At 41.3% G+C, this 27,281-nt stretch overlaps 2 protein-coding genes across 6 annotated transcripts in view; both read left to right on the forward strand.

Moving 5' to 3' along the window:
• The window catches only part of RGS7 (regulator of G protein signaling 7), a 143,832-nt gene that overhangs the window by 76,657 nt on the left and 39,894 nt on the right, over positions 1–27,281 (forward strand). For all 5 annotated transcript variants that reach the window (XM_083432227.1, XM_083432229.1, XM_083432230.1 and 2 more), the window contains exon 4: positions 18,283–18,333. In XM_083432227.1, coding sequence (XP_083288353.1) covers positions 18,283–18,333 — 51 coding nt within the window. The remainder of the gene's footprint in view (positions 1–18,282; positions 18,334–27,281) is intronic.
• GREM2 (gremlin 2, DAN family BMP antagonist) overlaps positions 11,388–27,281 on the forward strand; it is a 116,768-nt gene continuing 100,874 nt past the window's right edge. Inside the window, exon 1 of the mRNA XM_083432274.1 lies at positions 11,388–11,400. The gene's annotated coding sequence lies outside the window, so the exon portion shown is untranslated. The remainder of the gene's footprint in view (positions 11,401–27,281) is intronic.

Here is a 27,281-nt window from a genome sequence, read left to right on the forward strand (position 1 = left end):
CAAAAATAACATTTTCGGCAACACATTCATTTTTATAGCTGCGATTCTTCCCAACAAGGAAAGTTTCAATCTTGACCAAATTTCTAAATCCTTTTTAACTTCCAACCAACATTTCTCATAATTATCCTTAAATAAATTCAAATTTTTGGAGGACAAATAGATCCCTAGGTATTTCACTTTTTTTACCACATTCAATTCTGTTTCTCTCTGAAACCCCTCTGTTTCTGTAATTGTCAAATTCTTGGTCAACACCTTAGTTTTTTGTTTATTTAACTTAAATCCCGCCACCCGACCAAATTCAGATATAAGTTCAAGAACTCTTTTTGTACTGGGTTCTGGCTCCTGCAGTGTCAAAACTAGGTCGTCTGCAAATGCTTTCAGTTTATATTGTTTCACTCCGACCTCTATCCCTTGTACCAACCGGTCCTCTCTGATCATGTTCAATAGCACCTCCAGGACTGAAATAAATAACAGAGGGGATAGGGGGCACCCTTGTCGTGTCCCTTTCTCAATTCTAAATTCCTCCGTCACCACATTGTTCACTATTAATTTAGCCTTTTGTTCTGAATAAATTGCTTGTAATCCATTCTCAAACCCCCGTCCCACTCCCATCCCTTCCAAGTTCTTCTTCATAAACATCCAAGATATGTTGTCAAATGCTTTCTCCGCATCAATAAAGATTAACACCGCCCTTGTGTTCCTATCAGTCTGCAAAAGTTCCAAAATGTCAATGATGTTTCTAGTATTTTCATATAAGTGTCTACCAGGGAGAAAGCCTGCTTGGTCCTTATGAATTACTTCATTTAATACTTTTTTAAGTCTATTTGCCAAAATGTCTGCAAATATTTTGTAATCCACATTTAGGAGTGAGATGGGACGGTAGTTCTTGAGCTGAGTCTTTTCAGATTCTGACTTGGGTATCAATGTGATGAAGGCTTCTTTCCACGTTTCTGGTGCCCTCTTCCCCTCCATGATCTGGTTGCATACCTCCAACAAGGGTTGTATCAAATAGTCCTTCAAAGTCTTGTAATATTTGGAGGTAAGCCCATCCGGGCCTGGAGATTTGCCTAGTTGCATATTCTGAATGGCACCTTCAATTTCCTGTGAAGTTATTGTAGAGTTCAAGATTAATTTTTTATCTTGAGTTATCTTTGATAATCCATTTGTCTTTAAAAATTGATCTATCTCTGATTCTTTCTGAGGCCCCTGTGCATACAGTTCTTTAAAGTATCTGTGGAAGCACTTCCTGATTTCTTCTGGTTTCTGAATCATCCTTCCTTCAATCTCTAGATTTGTAACCGTGTTTAACTTTTGTCTTTTTTTCAGCTGCCATGCTAGCAGCTTTCCACATTTATTCGCTGATTCAAAGGATCTTTGCTTCATCTGTTTTATTTTCCATTCAATCTCCTGATTAATCAATTTTGAATATTCTGCTTGATGGAATTTAATTTCTCTCAGCACCTCCTTTGACTTTGGTTTAGTTCTCAATTTTTTCTCTCCTTGGTGTATTTTCTCCAATATTTTATCTTTCTTTCCATTCCAGAATTTTTTCTTGATTGTATTCTGCTGTATCAGAAACCCTCTCATAACGGCTTTGCTTGCGTCCCAGATCGTTCTTTTTTCTACTGTAGTATTCAAATTTATCTCAAAGTAGTCCTTTAGTGTTTTTTGGGCCTTTTTCACAATCTCTTGATCTCTTAATAATGTGTCATTCATTCTCCATCTGAAGGAACCGGGTTGAGTTAGTCTAAATTCTATTTTCAAGGCGTTGTGGTCGGAGCATGTTTTTGGGCAGATTTCCACCTTTTTAGTCTTTGGTGCCATCCCCCTGGAGGTCCAAATTTGGTCGATCCTTGACCAGGACAGATGGGCCTCAGAGAAGAAAGTTCCTTCTTTACCTAGGGGGTTCTTTGTCCTCCATATGTCAATCAAATCCAGATTGTCAGTCAGTTCAAAAAAAATTTTAGGCAGTCTGCCATCTGATGTTAAATTCTGATTGTAAGACTTATCCATGTGTGTAGACACCACTCCATTCATGTCTCCCATCATTATGATGTTAGCATAATCCAGATAGTCCAGCAGCGTCTCATGCAGCTTCTTGAAAAATTCTGATTTCCCATCGTTTGGAGCATAAATTCCTAATATCAATATTCTTTCTCCTTGAGCTTGAATTTCAATTGCCAAAATTCTACCTTGTTCATCCTTGAATAAAAATTTAGGTGTCAGACTCTCTTTAGCATAAATCACCACTCCTCTCTTCTTTACTTTGTCCGACGATATAAATTCTTGGCCTAATCTTTTATTAACTAAAACCTTTCTATGGAGCCTGGTCACATGAGTTTCTTGTAGGCAAATAATGTCCAATTGTTCTTTCTTCAATATGTGAAATAACCTCCTTCTTTTCTCCGGGGAATTTCCGCCATTAATATTCCAACTGAGTAGCCGCAGAGACATCCTGAACTATTCTGTCACACCTAGAGCGGTGTGTCTTCTTTCTCCTCTGGTTCCGAAGGTGCAGGCGTTGGTCCACCTGGGTTGGGTAAAGGCCAATTAGCTGCTGCTTCTTTTTGGAGATCTTCTCCGTGGTCGTGCAGGAACTTTTGTAGGTCCTCTGGTGATCTTATTTTAGCCTTCTTCTGTTTGTAAGTAAATGATAGTCCTTGTGGGAACTCCCACCTGTAAGGAATTGTGTTAAGTCTCAACAATTTAGCCAATTCTGAATAGGTGGCTCTCAAATCCAATAACTGTTTGGGAATGTCTCGGTAAATTTCCACCCTTTTCTCTTGTATCACAATTGAGTTTTTAAAGTGTAGGCCTAGTATTTTGTCTCTCTCTTCCCTTGATCTCAAAGCTATTAAGCAGTCTCTGGATCTATTTTTTCTTACCAATCTTCCCAACCGAAAAGCCGATACAATTTTAAAGTCACTTTCTTCTTTTAGATCCCAGAACTTTGTAAACTCTGTTGTCAAGAGTCCAATCAAATCTTCTTGCTCAATTTCTGGGACTGCCCTCAGCCTGAGGTTAGTCTCCCGATTTTTCAATTCCACCAATGAGAGATAGGTTTGTTGGTCACCTATCTGTTTGTAAAGAGGTTTGACTTCCGCTTTAACTTCCTCAACCTCTTTTTTAGCCGATATTGCAATTTGAGCGGCTTCCCCTGCCAGTTTACGATTCTCTTCTGATGCTCCTTGCAATTTTTCAATTGCTAGGTTATGTAGGGAAACCTGCTCTGTCAACTTCTGGATTGAGGATGTTGATTGATCAATTTTTATTGATTGATTATCAATTTTTTGATTTATCACTGCCAATTGTTCCAAAACTTGTTTCAGTACACCCTCAGCTCCTCCTGTTGCCATATCTCCCTCCTCTGATTTTTCAGGCTTTTCGGTTTCTACTTTTTGTGTCGCAAGCACAGCTGGAACTGATAATCTGCGTCCCTGAGTTAAAGTTGTTTGAACAAGCTGTGCCTGCTTTTTTGCTTTCTCTTTCTCCTTAGCTTCTTTAGCTTTGGCTGCTCTTGTCTTTCCTGCGCCACTCATCAGTCAATGTTCAAGGTCAAATGTTATAGTCCCATGGGAAAGACAAGCCCAAATTTAAAAACAGTCCATTGAGAGAGGATAAACAGAAAACTTTTCCCAGGCCTCTATATTACCAATATCCTCTAGGGGGAGTGCCACCAAAATTTTAGTGAGAAGAAGGTAACTTTTCCGCCATCAAAGTCCCTTTGTTCCAACTTTGAAAGCACCTTTAAAGCACCTTTGAAAGCACCTTTAAAGGCGAATTAGTTCCAGCGCACTAAGAAAAGAGTCCTGCAGAGCACTTTTAAACATGTAACAAAGTTCCAGCAAGGTGCCTGCAAATGTATCCACTTCAGCTAAATAAGCTCAAAGTTACACTTTCCAATTACAAAAAGTGTCTGGAAGTTTGCAACAGTTCCGCAGTTTATACAACTTTGACCGGCCACCCGGGAATATGGAGTTAGAGTCTTCCCTTGCCCCTTGGGGGACCACTTCAGGTCCAATTTATGCTGTATTTATTCTTAAAAGGAAAGTTTCCAATGTGCACGAAAGTCCCAATTTAAAGCTTGAAAGCTTCTCTACTCACAGCGCTTTCCGCTCTTTAGATCATCTGCTTTGATCTTGCAAGCAGTGCCGGAAGACGGACTTCCTCTTTCTCGTCTCCCGTTTTCAGCCAAATTTTCCGAATTAATTTGTAGGATCTTAGGTCCTTACTCACGGGTTTGATGTTTCAGCCCGATGTTTCTTGGAAGAAGGATCAGCGCTCATCCGTGACAGCCGCGCGGCTTCGCCTCCGCAGAAAGAGCGATGAACCCACAGCACCACTCCCCCTCCTTCACTCCGGAGCCCCTTACGGGGTTCCTTTCGTGATTTCGGGGTCGCTCCAGGTGCCCGCCGGGTCCCACGGTCACGGACTCACTCTGCCCGTGGTTTCTCTTGATGGGTTGTCGCTGCGCCGTCGCGAACAACCCTTTTCTGCGGTGCCCCTCTTCAGAGCTCGAAGAGGTCCGCCATCACGGTTTCGCGCCGCCCCCGGAAGTGTCACTGATAAAGAAATCTGATTGCAAATACTCAGAAACTTTGCACATACTGATTGCAAATACTGATTGCAAATACTCAGCACACTGGTGGTGTATATTGGATCTCCACCATCATGATTGCTACCAGTGTTCAAAGCACCAAGGGGAGGGGCATTTTCAGGGAAGAATTAGTGGGCTGGAGTGCTTGACCCTGACTATTATTTCTGCTTTGCAATGCCTATCCAATTTTGCCTTAGAACATGCATGACAGCAGGAGTTGGGAGTGGGGAATGGCTGGGGGAAATGGGGTGCTAGGCGTAAAGTGCTCTTATGGTCCATTCTTTCTTCCCTGCAAATTCCTCAACCACTACTTCCTCATTAGTAACAAATATAGGTCTGAGAATCCTATACTTGCTGCCATGTGTCCAGTTCTGCCCTGGTAGTAGTGAGAACTGGAAAAAACCCTGGACCAAACCATAGCTGCTGGTGGTGCTCATTCCAAGATTTCCAGCACCTTGGGTAATTATTAGAGATATCCTCACTCAGTTTCTCATTTTCCCAATCTTGAGTTCTTCACATTTCCACATCAGTTTGATTTTTCTTTTCTTTTTAAGTCCTCATGAAAATTCAGCATCGTTTTATTGTGAATTTCTGCTAATAAACACAGTTTTGTATGAATCCATTCCTAATATGTATACATTTATTTGCAAAGCAATTTCCCTTAATATAATGTTCTTTAGGTGCTATTTTCAATGTATGCACGCTTTACCTTGGAATATGCATTTTTCTACACATTACGTGGCTAGAGAACTGCATTGTGAAATTAAGAGAAGCGTGAATTTCAAAGGACGAGTGTGTTTTGGTTCGTGTATCATTCTGAAAAGTGCGAGTTAGGTTCACCTTTAAATGCAAACTAAATTGATTTCCCCCCCATCCCTAGTAAGTATGGCTTACTATCAGTAAGTTTTGCTCAGAACAGTGTAAATGAACTAACCCACTCAAAAAGGAAAAACAAAAAGCAAGCATGGAGCCAAAATCAATCCCATGTGCGTATGCCAGGCCCATTGACGTCAGTACTGCACAAGCTCTTCTCATGTCACAATTTTGCCCTTTAAACATCTATGCTTGAGTGCAAGATTGCTAAGAATAAAATCTCAAATGCTTTATCAAACATTTCCCTTAACCTTTACAATCAAACAGGTTTTCAAATGGTCTTGAGGAATCTTGCAAATAGATATATTTAAAAATATGTGCAATAGATTATTAAGCCTGGAAACTAATATAAACTGTGATTAGCTTAATTACACAACAAAATGCGTGGCAGAAAGAGAAAACAAGCCAAGTTTGCATCAAATGTGTTGTGAAATGAAATTCAGGTCTGCTTTTCTATAGTTCTTTCCAGACAATAAATAACCATTGTCTTATTCTTATTCTTAGCCATTACTCACACTTGTCTTGGTCTATCTGTAGTAGCTAGATGTGTAAGAGTTGCACAACAGCTCAGATGTGACCTAACATGTTTTTGTCTGATGTCTTCCAAGTACATATTCCACGGGGGACAATAAACTAAAAGTTGGCATGTTTAAAAATAGATGTAAGCAAATGACCATCTTGTAAAAGATACAAATAATGGCCTAATAACAACTAACCTATTAATACTATATAACACAAACTGCACATTCAATAAATAAACAAGTAGGCTGCAATCCTAAAGGAAGAGAGAACTGAATAGTAGATAGACCACATCATCCAGTGATAAACTGTGAGGGAAGAGTGGCGCTCTTGTGCTCCTCCACAAGAATTAAAAATATTCTTCCATCCTGGTATGCCCCACAGAGAAGCCTACGGTCTGCAAATAAAAACATCCTGAAGGTCCCAGGCCTCAGAGAGGTTAGGCTGGCCTCAACTAGGGCCAGGGCTTTCTCGGCTGTGGCACCAATCTGGTGGAACGCTCTGTCACAAGAGACTAGGGCCCTGCGGGACTTGACATCTTTCCGCAGGGCCTGTAAGACAGAGCTGTTCCACCAGGCCTTTGGTCAGGGCGCAGCCTTACCCCCTCTCTGGCAATCTGCACAGGGTTTTGCTTGCTGGTTGCCACCAATTTGTTTTTGATTGATTTTATGGTGAAAAGTTTTTAGAATGTTGGATTGTTTTGACTGTTGTTAGCCGCCCTGAGCCCAGCTTTGGCTGGGGAGGGCGGGGTATAAATAAAATTTATTATTATTATTATTATCTAGTAATCTGAGAGTTGCCAGGGATAGTATCCTTCAGCCTGGGGAAACAGGAACATTTTCAAAATCATCTTGAAAGTTAATAATGATGGAGACAGATACACCTCACCAGGGAAGGCACTCCAAAAATGGGGGACCACCACTGAAAAGGCCCTGTCACAGGTCAACACCAATTGGGTAAATCTCTGTGTCAGGAGCACCAACATCTCCTCATAGCATGGAGTTTGTGGCGCTCTCTTTTTGTGTTTCTGGAATGAAAAATTGACAGATATAAAACTGCTGTAGTGACAGGGCAAGCTCACTTTGTGGAGGTTTAAATAATCACATAGCACAGAGGAGAAAGGAGGTTCAGCCAGGAGATCTCATTTTGCAGTGGAGTACAGAGTGCATGGAGTTTGCCCTCCGCTCAGACATTTGCTGTACCATGACAAAAATATCTTGAACTACATCTCTAAAAATAGAGGAACTTCAGAAGATTCTGTTAACAAAAGCTACAGAAAGAACATTCTCAGATTCTCTCGGCTGCCCTGTTGAGAGTAACATTATGAAATTCAGAAGGGTCAAAATAAGCTAAGCTAAGGTCTCAGAATGAGAAGAAAATTCCATATCAGTCTGTTGAAGCACAAAACAACACAGCTTTCAGGCATCTTCAAGACTAAAAAATGTATTCTGGCATGTGCTATTGTATGCCAGTGTCCACTTCTTCAGATGCATGAAGTCTTGTATAAGGGAATAACCAGGGCTACAGTTGGACATGGGGTTTATTGAGTAAGTTTTCCTAGTTATAATGCTAGCACTTCTGTACTGACTTCCAACGCTGCTTTTTACACTGCAGTAAAAAGCTTGAAATTATAATGGAAAACTCCCATGATTTATTGAGTTAACAGAGTTGCAAACTGATTCCCCCCCCCCCCGAAAATAATATGGGGATGGAAATAGAATGCTAAATGTCCAGTATATTCCACTAGACATCCAAGAGTGGCTTTTACATCATGTGGAAGATAACAAAATGCACAGTTTGAGTCTCAGGCAGAAGTCAGAAAATTACAAGTGCCACTGATAAGCCTTTAAATATATCAGAAATATCAAACTTACTGAAGTCTTCCAATGGTTTTTCAGAGTAAGTCCTGTACACACTTACATGGGAGTCAGACCTATTGAACTCAATGGGTCTTACTGCTGTGTAGGCATGTGTCAGATTGCATTGTTAGGCACTTTTTGAGTTTCATCTCACTTCAACTGCTGAAGGAGAAAGGTGGCATTCAAATGTATTTAATAAAACCTGAACACTTATTCAATGTGTTTCAAACCTTAATCAGGGAAACAAACTGTTATTAAGAAGCAACTGTTATTGCTACAGTATTCTAGATTTCTGTGGGGAACTGCCAAATAGCCTTGAAATGTGTCATGTAATCAGTAAGGATTTATTATTATTTGCGCCTTGGGGCCTGTCACTTTTGTTTTCTCAAATCATCCCTCAGCAACAAACTCACAAGATGGTATTAAACATGCTAGTATCCTCTCAGCCTCTTTTCCCCACCTGCCATCTGTGGATAAAAATACAGGTCTACCTTACAGAGCTGTTGTAAGCATTGCTGCGATAATATACAGTGGTACCTTGGGTTACAGATGCTTCAGGTTACAGACTCCACTAACCCAGAAATAGTACCTCGGGTTAAGAACTTTGCTTCAGAATGAGAACAGAAATCGTGTGGCGGTGGCAGCGGGAGGCCCCATTAGCTAAAGTGGTACCTCAGGTTAAGAACAGTTTCAGGTTAAGAACGGACCTCCAGAACGAATTACGTTCTTAACCCAAGGTACCACTGTACACAGATCAGTTTGCAATGTCAAAAAACAGCAATGACACCATATTATTAAAAGGAATTTTGTGCCACAGTCTTAATTCATTTCTTTTATTACTTGGGGGTTAGCCTAGCAAGGCTTTAAAGAAATTGTCTTCCAGGTAAATACATTTAGGGACATAGGATTAAGGTGGAATGGTGGGATGTTGTTTCAACCATAATTGTTCAAGTTTACAGTATATTCTTGTAACTTATGATATTGTGAGCTGACCAAAATGCTAGCTAGTGCTGCTTGGATGAGTTGGCACCACTGTCTTTGTCATTTGATGTTATTGCCAAATAATCACTGCAGCATTATCGTGGATGGTGAAGGACAAGTTGCCCTGAAGGCATTTTGATTACTACCACAGTTAATAATAAACATTTAACAACGGGAGGGGACCTTAGCTCAGTGGTATAGCACATGCTTTGAATGAAGAAGGTCTTAGGTACAAGCTTTGACATCTCCTGGAAGGTCTGGGGGAGTAATACTGACCTGGATAGACCAACTGTCTAAATCAGGATAAAGTAGCTTCCTACATTCCTAATAGCAACCTTCTTATAGCAACAGTAATATGTTAATATATGGTCCCAAATGGTTATGGTTGTATGGGGATTGACAAACAGCTGAGGGAAACTAGTGCAAGAAGTGACTAGGGTGACACTACAGTACAAATATAACCTTAGCCATCAGAGATGCTCATATTTTTTTTAAGAATTTGTTCTCAAGGATCATAGTGCTTGATGTCGGAAAGACAGCATGTTCTTACAGTTTAGGGTTGTCAGGTTTATAGTGACAGGGTTTGCTCTTTTAGGTGGCACTTTCGAAATCCGGCATAACAAATTTCAGATGATAATCTTGGCTAGTGCATTCACATGAATGAATATGAGACCAAAACAAGGTTTTGCTACAAACTAACATCTGTTCATCAGAGGTAACACTGCAACAATCCTAGTGGCTCCAACCAACTTCCTAGATTCTTAGATTGCAGGTTTCATTAGTCTTACTCTAAGGTTACCGGTATGTCAGCAACAGTCTCATGTTAAATAGAGACCCACATAGAACAGTTCACACATTAATGAGAACATGAATGACAATTCTTGCAGCTTATTTAATCTGGTTCTTATTTAACCTAATGATATAAATGGGTAACTGAGGCAAATGTAATATTCTAATTGTAGGTGTGTGGGAGCAGGAAATGTAGAATGGGACACCAGCTTGTACAGAAAGTCTGATTAGCTGTCAAACTATAATAACACGGATAGATGGATGACATGTTCTTCTTTCACAGAAAAGTCTTGCAAGTATGAAATCATCTTGGCTAACCTTGCTTCTTTGTTCATATTAATATTTACATGTAAACAGGCTGATAAAAAGTCATTCAGGCTGCTTTCCAGATAGTGAGTAAACAAGGAAACTGGCTCAAGTTCATTTTATGTAGCATGAAAATTGGCTAATTTAAGCAACTTTGCTATGCAAATACTTAAACTTCATCCATTGTCCCACTGACCTCTTGCAGAGCATTGCAGTGTTTCAGAGACAGAAAAACAACAACAGGTGCTTTGTTTAATAAGTATATCAACCATGTTGTTAGTGAAGAGCCGCATTGAGGGGACTTGAAGCTGAGGAGACCTATTGTACTTTAGCTGTTAAGGTACTCTTGTACCTTGAAACAGAAAGGCCACCCAACGCATTGAAACAGACTTATGCATGCAAATTGTTTGCACTGGGCTGCAAGTCATAGTCAGCTAAGCACAATGGAGCTGGAGCACAACAGGATAGATACTGAAGGAGAAGCTCAGGTTGTAGCCTAGTAGACAATGGGAGAGTTTGCACAAAATGTTAAATTATGTTTTGGTGTTGCAAGGATGAGCCACAGTTTACATGCTGCCTCCCTCTACACCTCCTCTATTGTGGTCCCAAGGAGGAGACTGGAAGCTTCCACTTTCATGTTAGATTAGAGGTTGGATGAAATATTAAAGTGTGGCTAAACTGTGGTTAAACTTAACCGGCTTGTGGACACAAGCCAATTTCTTATCCTACGGTTTTAAGTTGACTTGTTTCAGTAACCTGTAGTTAAAGTTAACCACCGTTTGTTGGGTTCAAAAGAGATGGCAAGTTGTGCGTAATCAAAAATGGAAGTGAAAGCTTCTGAACGTCTCATCTTGGCCGCGTCAGGGGGGGAGGGGGAGCATGTAAGTCCGAGGCTTACCTAGGCTTGTTCTTGTATTGCTAAACTGTGACTAACAGTCACAAGCAGCTGTTACTGTTTTATGGGGGAGGTTATTGATGTGCAAATTGCAGAGTGTTACTGATGCTTTTTAGAGAAAAGGATTAGTTCGGCTTCTGCGTGGAATATAACTTGGGAAGAAAGGAGATGATGTGAAAACATGGCTCTGTTGTGACACCGTTAATGAAGGCTAATCGAATAGCCCCTGTAACTGAGCCCGCTGCTGTGCTTCCCAGTCTCCCCCTTCTTTTCTGAGTTTCTTGCAACTGAGCTGTGAAAATTTGCACTCAGTTAACACACAAGAGCTGAACCGCCTCCAGGGAACAAAGGAGCTTCTTCACATATTTTTAAAATAGTAACCATATAAATACTTGGAGCTGCTTAAAGTAGCTTAACATTAGATTGGGTAGTGCTGGAGAAACAGACTAGTTACTTCACTTCTTTTAAGAACGTTCAGCCAAAAAAAATCATATTGTTCTTTTGTAGAGGCAACAGAAGTTTCATACCTGTTCTTAAGAAATTATTGTTCCTCATTTAGTGTTCTCAGCAGCAACAGAGAGGTAATCAAATCAAGCAAGGCTCCTTTTCAGAACAATCCTTGCAGGAGGAGTTGAGCTTACTGTGAAACAAGTTCAGTTCAAGTACACTTGATAAGAGTCAGATGATGCTTGTGGAAAAATATTGCTCTCTTTCTAGTATATAGAGGAGGGCAGCCACCATTTACATTGTTACAAATCTTAAGGTAAGTGTTAGGGTCTAACCACAGGTGCCATTAAGGGGGTTGTTATGAAGTGCACAGTGTGCATGGAAGTCTGCAGTTGCAGGCCAAGGCTTCGGGCTGCCCTCTGTCTCCACTGAGTAGTTTAAATGAGGACACAGCACACTTGTCCTGATCCCCTGGCATACTACTTGGCAGACATTGTGCCAAGACGAAGTTCCACGCCCAGAAGCCAATTGACACAACGAAGTTCCATTTCCCAAAAGCCAATCCATACAACAAAGTTCCAAGTCCAGAAGCCAATCCATTCAGGCCAAGTCCAAAGATCAGGAAACACAGTCTGGGGTCAGTCCAAGTAAGCCAAGACAGTAGTTCAGCAGTCAGTCTCGCAGTAGAAACCCATGAAGGTCCAAGGAGAATCCTAGGCGAGGTCCCTCAGCACGGGCAGTTGAGCAGACACAGTACCTCAGCTCTGCTGCTTTCTTATACTGTGTCTGCTGATTGTAGCATCTGGGCTTCATGAGGCATGTGACCTTCACCTGCTCTCAGCTTGCCCCAGCTGAGGAATCACACGATTCCTTCCCACCTGGCTAGCTAGTGAACTAGGCTACAGGCCCTGGCCTGCCTCTGCTTCCTGGAATGCCCTGTCCGCTGTTCCCTACGCCTTAGGACCCGACATGTTCATGGGGATGGAGGTCTCACTGGCTCTGGTGACGGGTCCCGCTGCTCAGCTTCCTGTGCACCAGCCCCTGACCCCTCATCATCCTCTGTCACCCTGTGATTATTGTCTACTATGACCTCTCCTTCCCCATCCCCAGCTTGCTCCCATGTGACCCACTCCCAGCTGCACCCCTCACCAGGATCCTCTTCCTCCTCCCTAAAATCCTGCCAGTTCATGACAACACTTGACCAGGACCCGATAAGGAAAACCAGATAGGAGTTCCAGGTGCAGGTTGTTTAAATACACCAGCAGCAGACCTGAGGGAAACATGTCTGCTTCATCATTCCTGCCCCCAAAGCCAGCCCTGCATCCCAGCCTGCCTGCCACTGGCCAATCAAGCACCTGATAGGTGGAGAGGGGATTACGTCCCCCCACCTGCTCAGGTAGGATCCCAACACCCAGAACTCCCTTGTCGGGTCCTGTGGGAGCAGCTGCTCACATGCCACTGGATCTAGGTGCACGTGGATTAATGTGGTCAAGGAAAATAAAATAAATTTCAAATAATTCTGTTGCATCCAAAGGGAATTGACGCTTATTAAAAATAGGTCTCCATAGAATTAATCGGCACATGTTTGTATAAACAACACACTAACAAAATAGCCTAGTTTTAGAAGAATATGCAATAATAATCATCATCATACAAGCTATCAGTTTTAAGAACATGTGCTAATACACATAGTACAGCTAGAATGCAGTGAAATCAATCTGTGGAAAAGGGAAGAGAAAGAAACTTGCTGAGACTAGGCAGTGGTGGCTGGCACCCACTGGGATTTAAGCCAACAGTAGGGGAACATGGTAGAGGTTTGTTGGGGCAGCACAGGCAAGGAAGTCCGTCTAATTTATGATGGGGGTAGATTATATTGGTGTAACTCACCCTACCCCAAACTGTGCTTTGGAGCTGGGCTACAGCTGCCTGAGTTGGCCTCAGCCTGGCAGAGGGAAATTAAGCTTTAAAATATTCCGTAGTTTGTCTTACACCACCCCTTTTTGCCTGTGTAATTTCTGCTGGGTTGCTAGGTCATTTGACTGGGCTGAACAGAGTTTGGAATAGCACTGGTTCTGCTGCTGCCCCATGCTGCCTCCGCCCTTTTCAGGACTTACTCTGGCCTGAGCTCATAAGTTGGCTGAGCTGGGATGGAGGACTTACACTGACATATCTCTGACTGATCCTGGAGGAGGGACATATTTTGTTTCTGTGAAGGTGCCTGAAACACTTATAAAAGCCCCGTTGAATCCCAAGGCGGAATTCTTTTTGGCTTTTCAAATGCTCCAAGCGAAAAGTATATTTATATTCTATACACAGCATTAGGATTCTCACATCTATGCAATTCTATGATTCTATGATCACATTTAAAAAAAATAGATGTGTTTGTGGTGTGCCAATTTCCTTGACTGCTAGGTAACTCTTGATTTGCAATGACATAAATTAAAGCTGATTTTTTATTATTGACATTTACGGTAACTGTAATGAAAGGGTGTACTGATGATGCAAGAATAAATATTTTCTCTGCATAAGGGATAACTGTAAGACCCATATAATTTAGGAATCTTGTATTGGTAGATAATTTTGCATAATCATTTTAGTTCTATGTGTTGTTGTTTAGTCGTTCAGTCGTGTCCGACTCTTCATGATCCCATGGACCAGAGCACGCCAGGCACTCCTGTCTTCCACTGCCCCCCGCAGTTTGGTCAGATTCATGTTTGTAGCTTCGAGAACACTGTCTAACCATCTCGTCCTCTGTCGTCCCCTTCTTCTTGTGCCCTCCATCTTTCCCAACATCAGGGTGTTTTCCAGTGAGTCTTCTCTTCTCATGAGGTGGCCAAAGTATTGGAGCCTCAGCTTCACGATCTGTCCTTCCAGTGAGCACTCAGGGCTGATTTCCTTAAGAATGGATGCGTTTGATCTTCTTGCAGTCCATGGGACTCTCAAGAGTCTCCTCCAGCACCATAATTCAAAAGCGTCAATTCTTCGGCGATCAGCCTTCTTTATGGTCCAGCTCTCACTTCCATACATCACTACTGGGAAAACCATAGCTTTTACTATACGGACCTTTGTTGGCAAGGTGATGTCTCTACTTTTTAAAATGCTGTCTAGGTTTGTCATTGCTTTCCTCCCAAGAAGCAGGCGTCTCTTAATTTCGTGGCTGCTGTCACCATCTGCAGTGATCATGGAGCCCAAGAAAGTAAAATCTCTCACTGCCTCCATTTCCTCCCCTTCTATTTGCCAGGAGGTGATGGGACCAGTGGCCATGATCTTCGTTTTTTTGATGTTGAGCTTCAGACCATATTTTGCGCTCTCCTCTTTCACCCTCAATAAAAGGTTTTTTAATTCCTCCTCGCTTTCTGCCATCAAGGTTGTGTCATCTGCATATCTGAGGTTGTTGATATTTCTTCCAGCAATCTTAATTCCGGCTAGGGATTCATCCAGCCCAGCCTTTCGCATGATGAATTCTGCATATAAGTTAAATAAGCAGGGAGACAAAATACAGCCTTGTCGTACTCCTTTCCCAATTTTGAACCAATCAATTGTTCCATATCCAGTTCTAACTGTAGCTTCTTGTCCCACATAGAGATTTCTCAGGGGACAGATGAGGTGATCAGGCACTCCCATTTCTTTAAGAACTTGCCATAGTTTGCTGTGGTCGACACAGTCAAATGCTTTTGCATAGTCAATGAAGCAGAAGTAGATGTCTTTCTGGAACTCTCTAGCTTTCTCCATAATCCAGCGCATGTTTGCAATTTGGTCTCTGGTTCCTCTGCCTCTTCTAAATCCAGCTTGCACTTCTGGGAGTTCTCGGTCCACATACTGCTTAAGCCTTCCTTGAAGAATTTTAAGCATAACCTTGCTAGCGTGTGAAATGAGTGCAATTGTGCGGTAGTTGGAGCATTCTTTAGCACTGCCCTTCTTTGGGATTGGGATGTAGACTGACCTTCTCCAATCCTCTGGCCACTGCTGAGTTTTCCAAACTTGCTGGCATATTGAGTGTAGCACCTTAACAGCATCATCTTTTAAAATTTTAAACAGTTCAGCTGGAATACCATCACTTCCACTGGCCTTGTTATTTGCAATGCTTTCTAAGGCCCATTTGACTTCACTCTCCAGGATGTCTGGCTCAAGGTCAGCAACCACACTACCTGGGGTGTATGAGACATCCATATCTTTCTGGTATAATTCCTCTGTGTATTCTTGCCACCTCTTCTTGATGTCTTCTGCTTCTGTTAGGTCCTTACCACTTTTGTCCTTTATTATGGTAATCTTTGAACGAAATGTTCCTTTCATATCTCCAACTTTCTTGAACAGATCTCTGGTTCTTCCCATTCTGTTGTTTTCCTCTATTTCTTTGCAATGCTCATTTAAGAAGGCCTTCTTGTCTCCCCTTGCTATTTTTTGGAATTCTGCATTCAATTTCCTGTATCTTTCTCTATCTCCCTCGCATTTTGCTTGCCTTCTCTCCCCCACTATTTGTAAGGCCTCATTGGACAGCCACTTTGCTTTCTTGCATTTCCTTTTCATTGGGATGGTTTTCGTTGCTGCCTCCTGTATAATGTTTTGAGCCTCCATCCATAGTTCTTCAGGCACTCTGTCCACCAAATCTAAATCCTTAAACCTGTTCCTGTTCTATGTAGATGTGCATTAATGTCGTAAAATACAGTATAAGCTTAGTGGAATAGTTTGGTGGAACAGATTTGCTGATCATAATCATCTATAATAGCAACACCAAGAAAGATGAGGCTTGTTTTTCCCATGATGTCTGTATTTTTAAAAAAGTCAAGTGAAATTGTGACTAAAAACATGCCTCATATATAGGCAACTGCTATACAATATACTGTTAAATCCACATATAACCAGACATGCATAACGCTGATGAGTTTTTAAACTGTCTTAGTTTATCACTGATTTTTTTTAATGTTTTAAATAGTTGTTTTAAGTTTTTTTAGCAATTTTAAATTGTTTTATTATTTTTGTAAACTGCTTTTACAAATTAACCAGTGCATAAATTTTATGAAACAACAGTAATAAAATATGAAACATAAGATACTGTAATGCACTTTGTGAAGTCGGCATTGTACGTCTGGCTAAAGCTGAAAATTGGAAATGTTGAATTCCTGATGTTAAGCTGGAGTACTTGAATTTCTTTAGCTCTTCTGAAGTCACTATGATTAAACTGCTTTAAATGAACAGCAGATTAACTGATCTGTGCACTTTAATTTGACTCACCAACAGCTTTGACCAAAATATTCTCTCCCTAGGTTCATATCTGAAATGTTTTGATTTGAGTAACTACTTTGTGGGAAAAGTGGCCCCTGAAGCTGACTTAGTAATTTTCTAACATGTACCTTCCCGCCATCTTTCCATTGTGTAATACATTGCCTGAAAAGTACAACAGAAACTTGATTCTCTGGCCACCACAGAAATGACAAGCCCAAAAATACTCGGCATAAAGGAGATGTCTTGTGTGTGTGTGCGTTATGCCTTTAAGGGGAAGGTGGTGTCACCTCTGCTGTGAAGTGGGTGGACAAGTTTTTGGCGACTTAATAACCATCTTTGGTATTGCCTGTATTCCTTATTCACAACACAGGGTTATGCAACTGAAGTTCTAATTGGAATTTGCAATTAGAAGAGAATTTTTGCTTATCCAAAGTTTTGCTGTACATTTAGTTCATGAATTACACCCCCCCCCCAAAAAAAATTTATATAACTTGCTAATGTATGTGCAGGAGCTGAGAAACATTGCATGGAGGGGGTATCAAATCGAGCAATGACTGAGAAAACTTCAGGACCCATGCAAAAAGTTGCTCTTTCTACATCACCCACCCTATACATTTAAAGTGTGTGGCTTCCCCCAAGCAATCATGGTAGCAGGAGCTTGCCCTTCAAAGAGCTACAATTCCTTAGCAAACTACGGTTTCCAGGATTCTTCGGGAGAAGCCGTGTGCTTAAAATGTACAGTGTAGATGGGACACAAGAGTGCAAGAAACACATAGCAGGCCTCAGAGGTAAAGACAATGAAAACAGGAAAATCCATGAGCAAAGTTCAATAGCTGGATAGGAACATAATTGAGATTTTTGGATTTTAAGCTGTTTTTACATGCTTGTAACCAATCAATCAATCAATCAATCAGGAATGTGGAATAAAATGCTACATTGCTTTTTTATGGGATGCAACTAACGGTGTCTGCAGCACAGGGACGGTTTTTGTAGGCAAAGGCAAATCTGTCAATTTAAGTTTTTCTCTTTCTCATTTTTCCAGTCTTAAGTTCAGTTCCCCATTTCCACACCAGTTTGCGATTTTTTAGTTTTTTATTTAAACAATTTCCAAATTATTGGAAACAATGAGAGTGAAAGCAAAGGGATTAAACTATGCAAGCTCTCCTTGATGAGAGAGATCTGATGCACCTGACAGTCCCAGGGATGCTCTTCTGGAAGCCATAGCTTTGCAGGGCCTATTTTATTCTATGTACATACAGTACTTGAGCATAATACCTTGACAATATAGGGAAACCCAATGCGAGCTGCTATCAAATCTACTGCCAGAATGTAGGACCTGTGCACAGCAGCAGCAGCAGCAACAACAACAACATAATTTATTACTTATACCCTGCCCATCTGGCCGAGCCTCCCCAGCCAATCTGGGCGGTTCCCCACAGAATATTAAAAACACGGTAGACTGTGAAAGTCCAAATTAAATAAGCAGGTATTGAATAATGAAAGTGAAAGCCCACATCAACATGCGTGCAATAACACCATTGTGGTGCGAGGGCCTCATTGTGACAGTGTCCATGATAAATATTTCTTTGACAATGGGAAACAGACTATGTCCAGTTCTACATTTTTCATTTTGTATTCCATGGAGCTTACTCCAAGGAAAGTGCAGATTGTTGCAGATTTAGGCAGCTTAATAAAAATGGGCACTCTTGGGGAAACTTTTTTTTTCTAGAATGTCATACATGTTTAAAATATAGCAGCTGCATTTTAATTATTTTTCACATTTTTTTTTCTAGGTTCTGACATCGTTCAGTGGTTAACAAAGAATTTGTCTATAGAAGACCCAGGTAAATATATTGTTTTTGTTTATTGAACGCTATCCCCTTTGTACTTTTGGAAAGCTGTCTAAGCTTCCTGTTGTTCCCATTATAATCATAACATCATGGAAGATGGTTTCAGAGAGTTAGAGGATTCCAAAAACTGTGATCACAGTAGGCTTTTAAGAAGTGGCACTCTGTTCTTGGAAACCTCTGTAGGAGTCATTACCTTGAAATATTGAGTCACATGATAGTTCTCCACAGGATTATCAGACCAATTTTGCAGGATCCATGGATGGTTGGAAGGGGTTTATGAAAACTTTGCACCCCTGTGAACTGAACTGACTTTTAGGCTCCCTTCCCTTCAGTGTTTGCAAGTGTGATGTTTACACACAAGGATGTGGACTTCTCACATGCATTCCTGATCATGTGTTTAGGATCTTTGAACATCAAGCACTGAGTGTTCCCATAAACAAGCATTGGCCGTCTTAACAGAATCATGAGATAGCCCAGGTAAATTCTTTAAGCAAGTTTATTACATCAAAACCATAATTAGAATATATTTTAAAAATGTGTTCCTTGAAACAAACTTTCACAAGCAACATGTGAAAAACAGGGATTTATTGAGTTAATCATTCACGCTAACAGTAAGAGTACATAGAAATAAAATACAGAATGACAAATACAGAGTGATGACACATTTTATAGATGCCTATACAAATTACTCCACCTTTAAAAATACCTTAACAGAAAAAGAAATCTGTTTTATCTCACCACAAGTAGTTTCAATGCAACTGGTCTTGGCTTAAGTAACTTTATATATGTATTCTCTCTTTTTTTAATTTGAAAAGTTTTTATTGTTAAAATAATTCAGCATTAATACACACATATTATGAATATACAAGCATACAAACATACATTTCATTTCTCTTGGGGGCAAGAAAAACACTTGAGAATATAGAAACTGAACAAGGCCAGGAGAATTTTATATAGCAATACTACAAAAAGGAAAATGTTGCAAATCCCAGTGAGGTAAAGAGAAAAAAGAATGAGCTTTAATATCTGAAGCGTCATATCTAACCATATTGGGCTGGTCCCAAAGGTTGCCTTTTATTAATGGAAGTAGCCTCCATTAATGAAAGAAACTTTCACAAAATGGAAGGAATCTTGTGAGTGGAAGACTCTCTCCGTAAGTTAACTCAATTTTTCTGCTCATATTTTGTCTGTTGTTTGACAGGAAGCCTAAATTCATTTATTCTATAATAAGTAAGGAACAATGGGTCAGTGCATTTGGCTGCTAACCAGAAGGTTGGTGGTTCAAGCTCACCCAGGATTCCTACATTGCAGGGAGTTGGATTAGATGACCCCCGGGGTTATTTCCAACACTACAATTCTATGATTCTACCTTTGGCTCATTTGATGCAGATGAATGGCATAAAAATGGTCTTCTCAGGGGGACAAGTAGTGCTGGTGGGGCAGACACCTTTTTAATGCATCTGTTTGTTTGTTCCATTTATGAATCATGCCATATAAAACATCTTGAAGTGATTTAACAAAGAAAACATCAGTGAAACATAGATAAAGCAATTATGCATATAAAAATATTTTTTACTAACAGTGCCACTGGAAACAATGCCATCCTATGACTTAGTCCTGTTTCCATGGGGCCATTTTGATACCAATGAGGACAGCTGCTGGTCTGCTGCTTATTGTGGTTCCAGCACCATGTGGTGGCAAAACATTTTTTTGAGTAAAAGAGAGAGACTGTGAAAGCTTCTGCTGCCTTGTGGAACATGGTAAGCCTGTGCCCTTGAAAAACCTTGGAGTTTTCCCCAATTTACTACAAAAGTCTCCAATTCCCACTGCCAGCTAATGGCCCTGTGGAAGTGGAGAGGCAAAGTTTCAGACCATCAGAAATTATAATATAAATGGAACAAATGGTTTTGCAGTACCTTAAGGACTAAGCATTCTAAACGACTACAATTGTCTACCATGGCTTAGTCCTAAATGCTCATGCAACAGTGTCCCCATTTTCACCTTTGAAATGGTTGAGAAAATGTGTGCAGCTTGGTTTAGAACTTTTGTTAGCTTCTGTAATCCCACATAATCTCTGGTAAGCACAGGTATAAATCCTTCCCGCTTTATTTCATTTTTGTCGTGAGAGTGATTTGCAGAAGTGCGCATATAATGTAGGAAGCCGCAGTTATTTGTTACATGTGAGCTCTTGCTATTCTTAGGACTGCCTACCTGCGACTCCCTGTGCAATTTGACATCCATTTTCCCTCAGATTAAAGTAAATGGGAAATCCACTTGGAATTTAGCAAAGGGAATGCAAAGCGTGAATGCTATTTGCCACTGCTCTCTTTTGCTGCGATGACCTCCTCCTCCTCAACCAGCAGAGCTGGTTCTGAGTATAGAAAAACCTTCAGCTGGGAATTCACTAGTGGGTGGCAATGAGAAATGACTTTGCTCTTACAGGATCTGAGGGTGCATTGGATGCCATGGTTGTGCTTATAAAGCCAGCTGTGCTGTGAACATGGACCAGGTACTAATGGCACCAGTACAGAGTTTATTTCTAGATGGCACATGTTCCTAACTGGGAAGCATTGCCTGGGTGTGCACAACCTGTCAGTTAAAACACTGCTTTTCTATCACTCATTCCTACCCCTTCCATAATCCTGCCTCATCTTCCCCCTCCTTTGCCACTCTAGTCATTGCCTAAAATGGAATTCTTTTTGCAGATGCCCTTGTAGAGAAAACTCCTTTCAGGACAGTCTCTTAGAATATTATTCCTTATTAAATTTATATACTGCCTGTTATGTACTGAGCGCGACTCCGGGTATATTTCACTGCCCTTTATCTGAAGATCACAATAAACAGAAAACCTGTTTATTGAGTGTTCATTATGATTTGTTCGCAGGGAGATTATATGATGTTGTGTCAAACAAGTGTTATCCCGCACTTCCTACCACGCTTTCTTATCACTTTTCTTAAAGCAAAAAGTCAAAGGGTGTGTGTGTTGTTGTGGCGCAGCAGTGCCAAAGCAACTTTGACTTCACAACCTGAATATGCTGGTATGTGATGGAATCCTACCCAGTAATAGTACCTAGAGAAGCACTCATAGTTTCTATCTTGCACATGTGTCCTGTTCATGCTTGGTTCCAGCTTGGGCATGGCTTTGGAGTCAATATTGTATACCTAGGCGGTACTTCAGAACAGGGTATATAGTGCTGCTGGTTTTGGAAATTCCCTTCTGGTTGGAAGTACAGTTGTCCCACACACTAATGACACCAGAAGATGTATTCGTTCACTCAGCCTTTGGGGACATAACGGTTATAACACTGCAGCAGTTTTGAATCTGCAGCAGTTTTGAATCTGTATTTGCATATGTCGATGATTTCTGTAACATAGATGTTTTTATTTTTCTATGTGTTTTATTTTTGTTTTGGCTTCCATGAGAGGTAGGGCAATGTGAAAATACTACTATTACTACTGCTGCTGCTTCTTCTTCTATTACTACTACTACTGCTACTGCTACTACTATTACTATTATTACTACTACTACTATTACTGCTACCAATGATAATGTGTACTGCATGGGTAGGCAAACTAAGGCCCAGGGGCCGGATCAGGCCCAATCGCCTTCTAAATCCAGCCCCCGGACGGTCCAGGAATTAGCATGTTTTTACATGAGGAAAATGTGTCCTTTTGTTTAAAATGCATCTCTGGGTTATTTGTGGGGCATAAGAATGTTGGGATATTTCCGTTCCACCTTAAAAGGGAGCAGGATGTTTGTGTCACAGCCTGCGTATTTCCTGTTCACAGGATGTTTCTGTTGTGTCTTTTGCTTTCGTTTCTCTCTCACTGCCGGAACTCCCTCATGCAGGCAGTCATGATTTTTCTTTGTTCTGATCAACAATGAATAAACCTCTAAATAATGCTCTCCTGTGTGCATCTTCCGTTGCGCATATCTGCTGATAGAGCGTGCAAGAGCTCTGGATCTTTGGGAAGCTATTTCTGGAGCTCCTGTCGCTAATTGCTGATACTGCGTGTCTACGGGAGATTGATGGATGTCCGGAGACGACGTGGAGTCAAGATGGACTTTATCTCCCTGGCAGTATCTCCCAACAAAGAATTTGTTCATTTTTCCTCCCCAAAATATAGTCCTGCCACCCGCAAGGTCTGAGGGACAGTGGACTGGCCCCCTGCTGAAAAAGTTTGCTGACCCCTGGTGTAATGTGATTGAAGCTGGTTTTGGGCCAGAAAACTGGGTTCAAATGCTACCAGCAAAGTAAACCCATTTTGTTGGCCTTGTATTAATTGTCTGACTTTTCCATCTGTAAGCAGTTGCAAATGACTGTTGGGAAAGTGGACACAATAAATATTGCAAAAACACTGTATAAAGTAAGTGCTACATAGATATAGTTATGACAGGGAAGTTTTTAAATGCAACACAAACATTATCTGGCCATATTTATTCTGTTGCCTTTTTAGCCTGTGCAAAAATGTTTCCTCAAATCATTGGCAGAGGCATCTAGCAATTGAGCAGCAAGGACCTTTTCAATGCCCAGGCTATATACTGCTTCACAGCTTTCTGCCGAGAATGGAGAGATCTCATCTTCACAATGATTCAGTGGCATTGTGTTAATGTATTAGCAGCCATGAATAGCTCTTAGTATTCATACAGCTTGCATTTGTTTTATTTAACCTAAAATGATGGTGTTCCTCCTTTCGTTTAGGAAGTATTTGCAATAGAAGACTTTTATTATTATTTCTTAAGGAGCATGAAAGTTCAAGTCAGATTTTTCACTCTAGTGTCTTACTTGGTTCCACAGTGCCTTGCACACAACAGTACCTGGATATGTTTGATGCGCCACCCGCTTTCCTAGATTGAGAATGGCTAAACTATATCACCATTGAAGAAGTGCCAAAACCACTCCCACTTGGTGCATGTTGTGCTATCCTGTCATAGATAATCCAGAACCAAGTTTCTTGTTAACACACTTTGAGGTATTGCAGAGTTGTGGCTTTATTAGTGTGAACCAAAGCCAAGTTCCTAAGCGCTAATGGCCATTAGTTCCCCCACGAGAATTTATAGAAGAACTAAAGTGCTCAGGTTTGTTCTGATAACTAGGATTAACTTGAATGCTTGCACAGAGATTGCGGTTCCATATCGTGCCAATAATTCCAATAAAATTTGTCGGCCTTTTCCCGTTCCCACCATAAACTGTTGTAGAGCCATCAAAGAACATGGATGGCTGAATTTCAACAATTCATAAGCTGGAGTTTGCTTCCAAGTCTTTGAAGTAAACTTTAGTCAGACTTTATGAGATTTTTCCTGGAGTGAAGTGTTAGAAATTTTAAAATGAAAGCCTGTTCTGGTGCCGGCCTACCATGGGGTTCCAAAGGACATACGTCATTACCGGCGATTTCCTCACTCTGATTTTTTTCTGTCCCTGTGTAGGCCTCAACTGCACAACACTACAAAAATTAAATGCTTTCTGTCTTCCAAGTTACCAGTATTATGGCATCTTTGTAGAAGTGTTGTTGTAATGAAGGCTGTCTTTGTGTATCTTTTTTGTCTTAAAGGAGCTCATGGTGGAAAACATGAAATTATTTCATATTTTCTTCACTACACTACACTTCTACGCGAAGTGTTTTGAACATGGGTTTTCCCCTTGCAAATATACTAGCCTATATATTGGCTTCCAGCCACCAGTACATAGCAGTCAATGGAATCCAAACACAAAAAACAAGGAAGGGAGCACTTGATGAGGGTGCCACGCATGATCAGGCTACCCTTGGTCTCAGATATTGATGCATGTGTTGGCCACACCTACCTCCAGCGCATGTACAATCCCTGTCAGCCAGGAGGAGGCACTGTGTGAGTAGGATCCAAATTTAGCACCGTTGTTCTCCAACCAAACATTGTTTACAAAAATGCATATATTAGGGGAAAACGTGTACAAAAATGAATATATTAGCGAAAAGAACATACAAAATGGCATTCTATTAAGAGAAGCTACTTGCAAAAAAGAAGTATATGTTGGTCATAGTAGCATAGAATTGTAAAGTTGGGATACCAAGGGTCATCTAGTCCAACTATCTGCAATGCAGGAATCTCAACTAAAGCATCTGTGAAGATGGCCATCCAACCTCTGCTTAAAAACCTCCAAGGAAGGAGAGTCAACCACCTCCCAAGGGAGACTGTGCCAAAACGGTAGAGAAGAATGTGGCTATTAGAATCATAGAATCATAGAATCATAGAGTTGGAAGAGACCACAAGGGTCATCGAGTCCAACCCCCTGCCAAGCAGGAAACACCATCAGAGCACTCCTGACATATGGTTGTCAAGCCTCTGCTTAAAGACCTCCAAAGAAGGAGACTCCACCACACTCCTTGGCAGCAAATTCCACTGTCGAACAGCTCTTACTGTCAGGAAGTTCTTCCTAATGTTTAGGTGGAATCTTCTTTCTTGTAGTTTGTATCCATTGCTCCGTGTCCGCTTCTCTGGAGCAGCAGAAAACAACCTTTCTCCCTCCTCTATGTGACATCCTTTTATATATTTGAACATGGCTATCATATCACCCCTTAACCTCCTCTTCTCCAGGCTAAACATGCCCAGCTCCCTTAGCCGATCCTCATAAGGCATTGTTTCCAGGCCTTTGACCATTTTGGTTGCCCTCCTCTGTACACGTTCTAGTTTGTCAGTGTCCTTCTTGAACTGTGGTGCCCAGAACTGGACACAGTACTCCAGGTGAGGTCTGACCAGAGCAGAATACAGTGGCACTATAACTTCCCTTGATCTAGATGCTATACTCCTATTGATGCAGCCCAGAATTGCATTGGCTTTTTTAGCTGCCGCGTCACACTGTTGGCTCATGTTAAGTTTGTGGTCAACCAAGACTCCTAGATCCTTTTCACATGTACTGCTCTCAAGCCAGGTGTCACCCATCTTGTATTTGTGCCTCTCATTTTTTTTGCCCAAGTGCAATACTTTACATTTCTCCCTGTTAAAATTCATCTTGTTTGTTTTGGCCCAGTTCTCTAATCTGTCAAGGTCGTTTTGAAGTGTGATCCTGTCTTCTGGGGTGTTAGCCACCCCTCCCAGTTTGGTGTCATCTGCAAATTTGATCAGGATGCCCTTGAGTCCATCATCCAAGTCGTTGATAAAGATGTTGAATAAGACCGGGCCCAAGACAGAACCCTGTGGCACCCCACTAGTCACTCTTCTCCAGGATGAAGAGGAACCATTGATGAGCACCCTTTGGGTCCGGTCAGTCAGCCAGTTACAAATCCACTGAGTGGTAGCATAGTCAAGACCGCATTTTACCAGCTTCTTTACAAGAATATCATGGGGCACCTTGTCAAATGCCTTGCTGAAATCAAGGCAGACTACATCCACTGTGTTCCCTTCATCTACCAGGCTTGTAATTCTGTCAAAAAATGAGATCAGGTTAGTCTGACATGATTTATTTTTCAGAAATCCATGCTGACTATTGGTGATCACAGCATTCCTTTCTAGGTGCTCACAGATTGTTTGCTTAATGATCTGCTCCAGAATCTTCCCTGGTATTGATGTTAGACTGACTGGGCGGTAATTATTTGGGTCCTCTCTTTTCCCCTTTTTGAAAATAGGGACAACATTTGCCCTCCTCCAGTCTGCCGGGACTTCGCCTGTTCTCCAGGAATTCTCAAAGATGACTGCCAGTGGTTCTGAGATCACATCTGCCAGTTCTTTTAATACTCTTGGATGCAGTTCATCTGGCCCTGGAGACTTGAATACATCTAAACTAGCCAAGTATTCTTGTACTATCTCCTTAGTTATTCTGGGCTGTGTTTCCTCTGCTGAATCATTTCCTCCAAATTCTTCAGGTCGGGCATTGTTTTCTTTATCGGAGAAGACTGAGGCAAAGAAGGCATTGAGGAGTTCAGCCCTTTCTGTGTCCCCTGTTTGCATTTCACCATCTTCTCCTCTGAGTGACCCCACTGTTTCTTTGTTCTTCCTTTTGCTACGAACATACCCATAGAAGCCTTTTTTGTTGCTTTTAACCTCTCTAGCAAGCCTGAGTTCATTCTGTGCTTTAGCTTTTCTGACTTTGTGTCTACACGTGCTGGCTATTTGTTTGAATTCCTCTTTGGTGGTTTCCCCCCTTTTCCATTTTTTGTACACATCCTTTTTTAATCTTAACTCAGTTAAAAGTTCTTTAGATAGCCACCCTGGCTTCTTTAGGCACCTTCCATGTTTCCGTCTCATTGGTATTGCCTGAAGTTGTGCTTTTACTATCTCCCTCTTAACAAACTCCCAGCCATCATGAACTCCCTTTCCTTTTAGTATTACTGTCCATGGGATCTCACCCAGCACTTCCCTAAGTTTTATGAAGTCGGCTTTCTTAAAGTCAAGAAATTGAGTCCTAGTATGCTTGGCTGCTCCTTTCCGTTGTATAGTAAACTTCAGAAGAGCATGATCACTTGCGCCTAATGATCCTTCCACTTCTACCCCATTAACCAGGTCATCGACATTGGTTAGGACCAGATCTAAAATGGCTGTTCCTCTTGTTGCTTCTCCCACTTTCTGGACAATGAAGTTGTCTGCAAGGCCAGTGAGGAATCTGTTTGACCTTATGCTCTTGGCTGAGTTTGACATCCAACAAATATCTGGGTAATTGAAGTCCCCCATTACTACTATCTCCCTTCCTTTTGCATGCTTGGCCATCTGTTCCAGGAAGGCATCATCTATGTCCTCCGTTTGGCTTGGGGATCTGTAGTAAACTCCCACAATGAGGTCACTATTATTCTTCTCTCCCTTAATTTTGACCCAAATGCTCTCACTTTGGCTTTGAGGTTCTAAATCTTGGATCTCTTCACAGGTATACACATCCCTGACATATAACGCCACTCCTCCTCCTTTCTTGTCTGGTCTGTTTCTCTGAAATAGATTGTATCCCTCCATTTTTACATTCCAATCGTGGGACTTA

This window comes from Podarcis tiliguerta, assembly GCF_965153285.1.
Source record: "Podarcis tiliguerta genome assembly, chromosome: 3".
Lineage (NCBI taxonomy): Eukaryota > Metazoa > Chordata > Lepidosauria > Squamata > Lacertidae > Podarcis > Podarcis tiliguerta.